The sequence below is a fragment of the Panthera leo genome, chromosome E3, assembly GCF_018350215.1.
Source record: "Panthera leo isolate Ple1 chromosome E3, P.leo_Ple1_pat1.1, whole genome shotgun sequence".
NCBI classification, from domain to species: Eukaryota; Metazoa; Chordata; class Mammalia; order Carnivora; family Felidae; genus Panthera; species Panthera leo.
In genome coordinates, this window is record NC_056694.1 from 15,749,098 (window position 1) to 15,759,662 (window position 10,565).

Here is a 10,565-nt window from a genome sequence, read left to right on the forward strand (position 1 = left end):
AGGCTCCGAGCCATCAGCCCAGAGCCTGACGCGGGGCTCGAACTCACGGACCGCGAGATCGTGACCTGGCTGAAGTCGGACGCTTAACCGACTGCGCCACCCAGGCGCCCCTATCAGGGCTTCTTGAGGCAGGTATTTCTTTTTCTTCAGGGTCTAGCTCTACCTGGCCCAACGAGTTGAGGTGCCAGGCACGTGTTTGTTGAATGAATGAATGATCGGGCAGGCCTTTTCACCTTATGTATCCTGTGAGCCTGCTAGGCCTAGCCCACTGTCTCCAACGCCTGGCACAGTTTGTTGCCCTCAGCGCTGTCGCTCGGGCACCACCCTCACTGCCCCTACCCCGCCCTGGGGGCCGCTCTACCCCAAGCGACTCCAGAGAAGGCTCCGCCCACAGCCGGTGTTGGAGGGTGGAGGCAACGCCCACCTCGCCAGGCCGCCTGGGATTGGTGCGGCCGCCGCCAGGAGGCGGGCAAGGGCCGAGCAGGGGCTGACGCTCCTTGGGCCAGAAAAACCCCGCCAGGTGGCTGGCTAGAGGGTGACCGCGCGGCCAGGAGGTGGTGAGTGCCGGGCAGGCGGGACGGGAGGGACGCGCGCGGCGGGCGGAGCGGAGGACGCCGAGGACCGTGGCGCGCGCCCTAGGCACTGCCCACGTCCGCCTCCCCACGGGCTGCGTTGGGTCAAGCGCCGCGCCGGAGCCCAGAGCCCGCCCCGCCGGAGGGACTCCACCCAGGGGTCGGAGGAGGTCGTCAGTCCCGGCTTGTCTTCCAGACCCGGACGACCGAGGCTCCTGAACGACGAGGAACCGCCCAACATGGCATCGGAGGTGAGTGGGACCTCGGGGACCCAGGTCCTCCGAGTCTCCAAACGAGGGGGAGGGGCGCTCTGGGACCCAGCCAGGGCCCGTGACCTGCACACGGGATTTCCCTATGTCGGACGCGCCGCCGGCCACCCTGCCGGTAATTGTCTCCTCTGGCTCCAGGCGGTGGGTTCCTCCTGGAGCACTTGCTAGAGCCTGGGAAAGATCTTTGCGCGGACTTCTATTCTCCCCCTCCCCGCTCCCCAGGGGCCCGTGTGGCATTCACCAACCCACACTGCTAGGGAAGGTGGCCTTGGCCTGACAGCGCTTCCGGCGAGGGGGCAAGAAAGGAGCTGCCCACTGATTCAGCCTCCTCACCTCTTCATTCCTGCTTTCCGGATGTCCTTCTGTCAGTCCCCACCCTGCGCCCCTTCTCCTGTTGTAGCAATTGTCATTACCTGGCAGAGTCCACATGACTCTGGTTTGTGGAAAGAACCAGGAGGTAGGGGACCATGCCCTGTGGCCCCAGTGGCCCCAGTGCCTGGTGGCTTCCTGTCTCATTGGCCTCTCCTCTTTAGAGCCAGAGGACTCCTGGGTTCTCTTCCTGACCACTGAGTGGCAGGAGTCCTAGGTACAAGTTCTTTTCCTTGGGCCTCAGTTGATTTATCTGGCAAATGGGAATAATAATAGATTTCCCCCTCCCTCTGTAAGGTACTGGATCATGAGGTCATTGTTTTGAACCCTTCAGGTGAAAGGGGCTGTTTGCTTGATGCCAATGAAGGAACCTGGAGCCTGGGAAACCAGAGATCTAGGTTCCAGTCCTTTTTGGTCCTCATTAGCTAGCAAGTCACTTCCTCTCTCTAGGCCTCAGTTTGCCCATTTGAATAGACTGGATAAGAATGCCTGCCCTGCTAGTTTCTGGATCAGGGCTTGGACTTTGGAGGCAAACAAATTTGGTTTCTGAAGCAGTCACTTGATCTCCCAGCCCACCTCATAGGAGGGTGTAATAGCATATGTAGAATGCCTAGCACAGGGCCAAGTTTTTGGACTATAGTAGGTTCTCAATAAATGGTGGCTAAAGATACAGTAACAACAGGTTATTTCCCTTGTGCAGTCTTTTTTTTTTTAAACGTTTCATTTTATTTTTTGAGAGACAGAGTGCGAGTAGGGGAGGGGCAGAGAGAGACGGAGACACAAAATCCAAAGCAGGCTCCAGGCTCTGAACTGTCAGCACAGAGCCTGATGCGGGGCTCGAACCCATGAACATGAGATCATGACCTGAGCCGAAGCTCAACTGACTGAGCCACCCAGGGGCCCCTCCCTTGTGCATTCTAAATTGGCTGTTGCTCATTCATTCCAACCTCAAGCAGTCCTGCTCCAAAGGTATCACTCTGGCCCTGATGTGTCCTAGCTTAGAGGAGTGCTCTCTCCCCGCACATTAGGCCCCCTCCCCCCCACCCCACCCGCCACCCCCCCACCTATCCCCCCCACCCCCCCCACCCCCGTCTTCAGAGCCCAAATGATGGCACCTCATTCTGACCTCCATCTGGGGTCTTTTTAAGTCTGCCAGTGGGGTGGGAGCTTGGCCCCAATACAGAGTGGGCTGCCTTCAGGAGACCAGAGCATCAGGTGACTTTTGCTGGCCCCAGGCCGTCCCGTGGGTTGGTACTAATTGGTTTGGCTGCAGCCCCACTTGTTAAGTAGTTGTTATTACTAACAACCCAGGCAGGGAGTCCAGAGGCCTGCTGGAAGAGGCAGTGCCAGGTTCCCGGCTGAGGGGGGTGGGCTGGCTCTCAGTCCTGGCTGGTTGGCCCTGGCCTGCTGGCCCCACTAGTCAGGACCAGGGACCCAGTGGTGCTTTGTGGAGATCTAGGCTTGGAGGGTAAGGGTTGGATCTGGCTCAAAAGGTTGAGGGGGGTGGAGGCTGCTGCTGCAGGTCAGAGTCCTCTGGCAGCCAAGGCTGCTGGGCAGTGAGGAGGTCAGCTCACAGTCTGGGGCCAGAGCACAGTGGAGGCCCCCATGGTGCACACAAGAACCAGGAGTGGCTCTAAAGCACCGCCTGGCTCTAGCGGCCCTCAGCCCCTCCCTTACTAAGAGAGGTTACTGGGTGCCAGGCACTGTGCTATGTATGAGCTTAGTAAATTTAATCTAATGAAATACTCACAAGTCTATCAGGTAGGTACTACTCTTGACTTTATATTATAGAGCGGTAATCCCAAGGCTTAGAGAGGTTGTATAACATACCCACAATCAGGTGGCTGGAAGAGGTCCTGGACATTGCAGGGGGACAGAGGAGGACATAGGTCCCCAGAGGCCATTATAAACTCCCCCTCCACAGGAAAGTTGGCAGAGAAGTGACATGCCTACCTTCACCCAGGGAACACTCTCCTAATCCTTGGCATTTTGGGAGCTAAAGCAGCTCCCCGTGTGTTCTGTACCCCTCCCCCATCTGTCATATGCTGTGGCCTATGCCCTCTTTCAAAACAGAGGTGTCTCTGTCCCACCCCTCTGCCCTTGGCTCCCGGAGGGACAGAAGGTCAGCTAGTGACCTTCTAGAAAGCCAATGATAGCAAATGTGTCAGAGGTGCTCTCCAAGGGAGTGGTGGGGGTTGGGATCTTAGGCCCCACCCCAAGCTGTGGTAAAGAGATGCTGGTCATTTGAGTTTGATGGGGCCCCTCAGGTGCTTCTTGCCTGTCCCTGCCACAAAAGTTCAGGGTATCAGGGCTATCAGAGCAGCTCTGGTGGAATGTGGGGTTTAGAGCCTGCATTCTGCTGCAGATAGCTGGGCCACAGTCCTGGCCCTACCGCCCCCAGCAAGGGCAAGCCGTGTAACTGCTCTGTGCCTTGCTTTTCCCCTTGTTCCCCAAGGATACACTTGGTACCTGCTTCAGAGAGTTTCCGTCCGCGCATGCCAAGCAATTAAAGTTATGCCTGGAACACAGTGAGAATGCACTACATGTTAGCCAGGATTCTTATCGTTAGCTCTGGAATATCAGCTGGATTCAGACTCTGGACTCCAGAGTGACTTCTCCCCTTGGTCAGTGACAAAAGGTCCCAGAAACTCTGCTGTGGTCTCAGGGCGTCTTGTACCCTGCCATCATTTCCTTAGCGAAGTGTCACATGGTAGGAAAGAATCCTAAGTTCAGTGTCCAGCCACATTCCCACACTGACTCCCTGAGTGACTTCAGGCAAGTTCCCGATCCTCTCTGAGCCTCAGTTTCCTTGTCTGTCCAGCGAGAATAACCCTGCCTGCTGGTTCCCACTGCCATCAGGCTTCATAACTCTCCTGCAGGCCCTTTGTGAGAGGCACTGTCCTCAAGGGTGGGGAGGACACTAACTGCTCCTGCTCTCCTGGCCAGAGCGGGAAGCTATGGGGTGGCCGGTTTGTGGGAGCAGTGGACCCCATCATGGAGAAGTTCAACTCATCCATTGCCTATGACCGGCACCTGTGGGAGGTGGATGTGCAGGGCAGCAAGGCCTACAGCCGGGGCCTGGAAAAGGCGGGGCTCCTCACCAAGGCTGAGATGGACCAGATACTCCATGGACTTGACAAGGTACTCTCTCCACCCTAAGGGCCACCCTAGAGCTCCTCCCTGTGGTCCCAGGCCCCTACCAAGTCCTGAGCTCAGGTTACAGTGCTCTCCATGCACGTCATTTCCTGTGATTAAATGTCGAGGTGCCCTTTAAACCGTCTCTCTTCATCCTTTAATGCCGTGGCTCATGGGGGAGGGAGGGCTGGGCCAGAGCTGCTCCCTTGGGGGCGGTGACTGCACCCCCTGTGGAGCACTCACTGTTCCTGTGGAGCACTCACTGTTCCTGTGGAGCACCCCCAGGACTCAGCTCCTATACAGAGACAGTCAGTGATCAGAGTGGGAGTGCAACCAGGGATGGGGCCCTTTCACTGTGGATGCCTGGCCCCTGGGATCATTGCCATCTGCTACAGGTGGCCGAGGAGTGGGCTCAGGGCACCTTCAAACTCAGCCCCAATGATGAAGATATTCACACGGCCAATGAGCGGCGTCTGAAGGTACGACCCCCTCAGGTCCCCCTGGCCTCCCCTCTTCACCTGGCCCTTGGTCACTTGGAGCATAAGCGCCATCATTCTGTTCCTTTCATCACTGGCAGAGTGCAGGCCAGACCCCAGAACAGGCAGCCTGGGCAGAGACGGCAGGGACCAGGAGTAGGGAGGGAGGAACCAGGGCGTGCCTGGGCTGACCCCACTGGGCCACGAGCAGGCAGACCCTGACCCCGTGCCTCCCTCCACCCCCAGGAGCTCATCGGTGAGACTGCAGGGAAGCTGCACACGGGACGAAGTCGGAATGACCAGGTGCTGCTAGCTCTTCTGCCCCGTGCCCCATGCCTTCCCAATCTTGGGGGACCCAGGAGGCAGATTTGGGGCTCGGCAGTGGTCTGGTGTTCCAGCGAAGCAACACATCTGTCTCCCTGAGTGCTGCCTTCTCCTCCCCACAGGTGGTCACAGACCTCAGGCTGTGGATGCGACAGAACTGCTCTAAACTTTCCGCCCTCCTCTGGGAGCTCATCAGAACTATGGTGGACCGGGCAGAGGCGTGAGTCTCCCATGGACACCCAGGTGTCAGAGAGGGGCATGAGGGCAGCCGGGGGCTCCTCTCCCCTAAGACAGGCAGATCTAGGTGGCAGAGGTGAAGAGGGTCGGAGAGCCTGGGGTTCATGGGCATCCTGGAACTCCTAGACTAAGTGAGGCAAGCAGCCAGGAATGGGGGCATTTCTTGCTCTTTGCTACTCCCATGCCAGCCAAGCTCAGCAGGCAGGGCGAGCTCACTCTTTGCGGCTTCATAAGCAGGAGGCTAAGGCACTAGGCAGGTGCCCTGAAGCCTGAGGAAGGGGGCTGGCTGTGCCTGGGGCAGCCACGGTCACTCTTTAGCCTGCCTATGCCCTATGTCCTCATTCCACCCCCCCATCCCCAAAGCTGCTTCCCAATGGCCTCATCCCAAGCTTTGGCTTCTGTGGCCTCATGTCTTTGGCGTTGGCTTTGTTCCTTGCAGACCTGGCTACTTTGCTGCCGAGAAGGCCCTACCTGGTGTCAGAGATAGGGTTAACCCTTCCTCTTTCCCAGCTCCCTGTGACCTCTTTTTCACAGACCTTACCACCTGGGGGAAAACAAGGGCATAGGAACCGTCACCCTGGGGGTGCTGGGAGAAATAGGGAGTGACTGCTAATGACTACAAGGTTTCTTCTTTGAGATGATGAAAATGTTCTAAAGTTGATGTGGTTGTACACTAAGGTGTAAAGTTTAAATGGGTGAATTGTATGTGAATTATATCTCAGTAAAGCTGTTTATCAAAAACAAAAATAAGCCAGAACCGTGTGCCCCTGCCTTACCCACTTTAAAGTGCCCCTGGCTCTTCTAGAGTCCTTGGGAGCTTCTTGAGTGCCCACAAACATGACTCCCTGCCACGGGGTACCCACCATGTGTCTCCTCCTTTGCTTTCACCTCTGCTCAGTGCTGAAGACTTAATCACCTTTGGTCCTAAGCCAAAGTCCTACTCCTGGGAGGCCCCATGGCACTGGCCTAGTCCTTGGATCGCCCCACTTCTGGCTGCTTCTTTTATGATGTGTTTGTCCCCAGGAGATCCCTTGCTTTCTTGTGCAGGCAGATCCTTGGTAGGCTTGCCCTGCTTTTCCTTGTAGGGGCCAGGCCTGCAGGGTCCCAGGTGTCACAGGCAGTCCTTGCCTGAACTTCCTGTACCCCTCAGGCCCTGCCCTTATTCTTCCCCCACAGGGAACGTGACGTCCTCTTCCCAGGGTATACACACCTGCAGAGGGCTCAGCCCATTCGCTGGAGCCATTGGATCCTGAGGTGGGTGGGGGGGGTGGGGCATCATGGAGGGGCTGTGATGGAAAGGAGGGCCCAGGATGCCCTGACCCTCTTGCCCCCTGCCTTCCTACAGCCATGCCGTGGCACTGACCAGAGACTCTGAGAGGCTGTTGGAGGTACAGAAGCGAGTCAACGTCCTGCCCCTGGGGAGGTGAGTGAGGCCCCAGTGCTCTGAGGGCCTAGTTGGGGGTAGTGGTTGGTATGTCACATGGTCCCTGGGGATCCACAGAAGAGGAGGGACCAGGAAAGACAGAGGAGAACAGAAAGGCAAGTAACTGGCTTCCCTGTCCAGGGTTCTTCCGCTGTGGAAGGGAGGGAACCCTGCATGGAACCCCCCCCCCCCCCCCCGCTCTCTCTAAGATGAGGACAATCAGGCTAGTGAGTATGTCAGAGCTTAACCTCCAGAGAGGTTCCAGAGAGCTGTCCAGCTGCCCACAGCCCACCATTTCCCCGCCGTGGGGACAAGTGTTCTGTCACCCGTACTGACTCGGTGGCAGCCCTGACAACCAGGGCTTGGCTCTGGGTGTGCAAGTGTGTATGTGCCAGGGCCTGCCTGCCAGGAGCCCTGGTCACCCGGAATCACCTATTTTTGCAGTGGGGCCATTGCAGGCAACCCTCTGGGCGTGGACCGTGAGCTGCTCCAAGCAGGTGAGGTGCCTGCCCCTCCTCCCCAGGGAGATCCCCCTCAGCACCTGCCAGGTCCCACACACACTTGGAGAGGGCAGGAGTCTGGTTGAAAACTGCATTTATTACCTATGGACACTGAGGCTAGAGAGGCCAGAGAAGGCCTGTGGCCAGGGTGCATTGTGCTGGGGAGAGTCAGGGCTCTTGCTTCCTTCTTGGGACCCAACCCCCATATCCTGCCCCCTCCCTACTCTCCTCCCTGAAAGGGTCTTAAGGAGGGGGTGGCTGGGCAACCTGGTTTGGGGTAGAGGAAGCCCCTTCTTTCCCTCCAGCCCAGCCCTATTGCCTTCCTCATTTCCCTGTCCTCCAGAACTGAACTTTGGGGCCATCACTCTCAACAGCATGGATGCCACCAGTGAGCGAGACTTTGTGGGTGAGTCCTGGGGGCCAGCCCGCTTGTCCCCTGGGGCCAGTCCCCTGCACTGTGCTCTAATTTGTCCTCTAGCCTCCTCCCACCCCAAGTTGGCCCCACCTGGGGATTCTCCAGACTGAGTGAGGAACAAGAGAGGCCTGGTGACCAGAAGGCCTGCTCTCCCTTTCCTCCCACAAGCTGAGTTCCTGTTCTGGGCTTCACTGTGCATGACCCACCTCAGCAGGATGGCTGAGGATCTCATCCTCTATGGCACCAAGGAATTCAGCTTTGTGCAGCTCTCAGATGCTTATAGGTAAGTCCGGGCCCTGCCCTACCCCAGCTCTGCACCTGGCACACGGCTTCCCTCCTCCCCCTGCCACCCCCTGGGCACACCTGGACTGCATGCTGCTGGACATCCCCTGATCCAGCCAGCACACCAGCCAAGAGGCAGGGGAGCCCTTTCAGCCTCAGCATCTCTGTCCCCAGCACCGGAAGCAGCCTGATGCCCCAGAAGAAAAACCCAGACAGCTTGGAGCTGATCCGGAGCAAGGCGGGACGCGTGTTTGGGCGGGTGAGCAGGGCAGGGAGTGGGGGCAAGGCTCTGGGCTGACCCGGAGGGTCCTGAGGTCCAGCCTCCTGCTTCTCATTCTTCCTTCAGTGTGCTGGGCTCCTGATGACACTCAAGGGACTTCCAAGCACCTACAACAAGGACCTACAGGTGCGAGGCTGGGGCTGTGGATGAGGGGCCCATCCACATGCTGCACATACACCGTATCCCAGTTCTCAGGGCCCTGGCACATCCAGGCAGGGGTTCACAGAATTGCCACCTTCTGTCCTATGTACCCAGCCCTTGACTGCCCTTGAGAGCTCTCTCCTCCCTGCTGGTGTGGGTTGTATGAGGTGCTGAGTGTTCCCAGTGGAAGGCAGTGGGCATGCCTCGGTGGGGGACAAGGCTGCTGGGCTCTCACTTCCTGCCACGTGCCTCCCAGGAGGACAAGGAAGCCGTATTTGAAGTGTCAGACACCATGAGTGCCGTCCTCCAAGTGGCCACTGGCGTCATTTCTACACTGCAGGCAAGCCACCACCCCCCCCTCGGCCCCTACACTCTGGGATGGGCATGCCAGGAGGCCATCTTGAGAGGAGATGAGAGTTGATGTGTCCAGGAGATCTGAGGCAGGGGGAGGTGGGTATGTGTTTGTTCCTGCCCTTGGGAACACTGAAGTGACAAAAGATGCTAGCTACAGTAGAATGGAACTGGGTTAGACTCCAGGGGTCCCATCAACTGGCCTGACCAGATTTCTTTTTTCATCACTTACTATGGGAAATTTCAGGATGCGCAGTTGAGAGAACATATAATGAACCCCTATGGACTAACGTGCAGCTTCAACAATAATCAACTCATGGCCTGCTTTTGCTTTGGCTATCTTTACCCACTACCCACCACCTCGTTATTTTTAAGCAAATCCCCATCGTATCATTTCATTCTTAAACAGTTCAGGATGTGTCTCAAAGCCGTGTTTCTCAAACTGTAGTCCCGGACCAGCAGCCTCAGCAGCACCTGAGAATGTAATAGAAATGCAATCCTAGGTCCCACGCCAGACCTCCTGGATTCGAGACTCTGGGGGTAGGGCCCAGCGATTTATACATCCCCCTGGTGGTTCTGATGTGTGCTAAAGCTAAGGACTCCAAAAAAGGGCCGGCAACCCCTAGTAGCACACTGAAACATTATCAATAGTGATGACAAAATGGCTCAAGCAGAGAGGGCAGAGTAGGCTGGATCAGAGTGGATCTGCCCAAGGCTGGGGACATCCTGGCTAATGGGGGTGGTGGTAGGCCTTGGGCCTGAGGCTGGCAGCTTCGCCACCCAGGGTCCCCAGGACTCACCACCGCCACCACTGGCGTCCCCCAGATTCACCGTGAGAACATGGCACGGGCTCTTAGTCCTGACATGCTGGCCACTGACCTCGCCTACTATCTGGTCCGCAAAGGGGTAAGTGTGGAGTGGCAGGGGTGGGGGTGGGGCCAGGAGATGGGGGTGTTGCCCAGGCTGGGGCTGGGGGTCGTAGGGGAGGACATGGACAGAACAGGGAGCAGAGGAAGGCCGAGTCAGTGCCGCCCTCGCCCTGGCTCCCCCAGATGCCATTCCGCCAGGCCCACGAGGCCTCTGGGAAAGCTGTGTTCATGGCAGAGACCAAGGGGGTGGCCCTCAACCAGCTGTCGCTGAAGGAGCTACAGACCATCAGGTACAGCCCCCTTCCCTCTGCTGCCTCCCAGGAGGTGGGCCTGGGCCCCTGATGCCCCCGGTGGCCCAGCTGGGCCCTGGCCCATCTCCTCCTCCTTCCCCCAGCCCTCTGTTTTCAGGCGATGTGAGCCATGTGTGGGACTACGGCCACAGTGTGGAACAGTATGCTGCCCTGGGTGGCACGGCGCGTGCCAGTGTCGACTGGCAGATCGGCCAGGTGCGAGCACTGCTGCGGGCCCAGCAGGCCTAGAGCTCTCCCCACCCTGCTCCCAAATAAAGTGGGCCCAAGAGGAGACTGCTGCTCGTGTCCTGCCTAGCCTGTCTCCCTCAGCAGCAGGCTTCCAGGGGTCTGCTGAGCGAGCAGCGGGGGCCATCAAGATAGTGGAGAAAATAGGCAGGGATGACAGAGTCACGGGTGGGGACGGAGGAGAGGGGATTGTCCTCATTAGAGCCCCTACCCTGCTTGGGCCCCACACCCTTCACCGCAGGACAACACAGTGACCTCCCGTCTAGGGTGTCTTGGGAGGCTTGGCCTCCTTGGAACCTTGGTGGCACCTGATGGGCTTGGTTAACTCAGTCCTTGTTCATTGTCCTTCCTTCCAGTGTCCCCCAGGCTCCCCTGCTCACATTCTC

General features: G+C 58.0%; 1 protein-coding gene across 2 annotated transcripts; it reads left to right on the forward strand.

Moving 5' to 3' along the window:
- Positions 1 to 470: 470 nt before the first annotated feature.
- ASL (argininosuccinate lyase) lies at positions 471 to 10,225 on the forward strand. 2 transcript variants are annotated; one of them, XM_042922692.1, is made up of 17 exons: positions 471 to 557; positions 769 to 823; positions 4,157 to 4,351; positions 4,741 to 4,824; positions 5,068 to 5,124; positions 5,268 to 5,365; positions 6,559 to 6,636; positions 6,728 to 6,805; positions 7,250 to 7,302; positions 7,649 to 7,711; positions 7,889 to 8,003; positions 8,177 to 8,261; positions 8,349 to 8,408; positions 8,680 to 8,763; positions 9,600 to 9,680; positions 9,827 to 9,933; positions 10,038 to 10,225. In XM_042922692.1, the coding sequence occupies exons 2-17, from the start codon at positions 812 to 814 to the stop codon at positions 10,180 to 10,182; spliced, it is 1,395 nt and encodes a 464-aa protein (XP_042778626.1). In that variant the 5' UTR covers positions 471 to 557; positions 769 to 811; the 3' UTR covers positions 10,183 to 10,225. The 2 variants fall into 2 exon arrangements, with proteins under 2 accessions (XP_042778626.1, XP_042778627.1); XM_042922693.1 differs by lacking the exon at positions 471 to 557 and having other exon boundaries at positions 594 to 823.
- Positions 10,226 to 10,565: the final 340 nt, after the last annotated feature.

Excerpts from the sequence above, each read along its gene's own strand:
- ASL (XM_042922692.1), top strand. Across the intron at positions 7,303-7,648 it reads CCGTGAGCTGCTCCAAGCAG|AACTGAACTTTGGGGCCATC; the intron begins GTGAGGTGCCTG and ends CCTGTCCTCCAG. Across the intron at positions 9,681-9,826 it reads ACTATCTGGTCCGCAAAGGG|ATGCCATTCCGCCAGGCCCA; the intron begins GTAAGTGTGGAG and ends TGGCTCCCCCAG.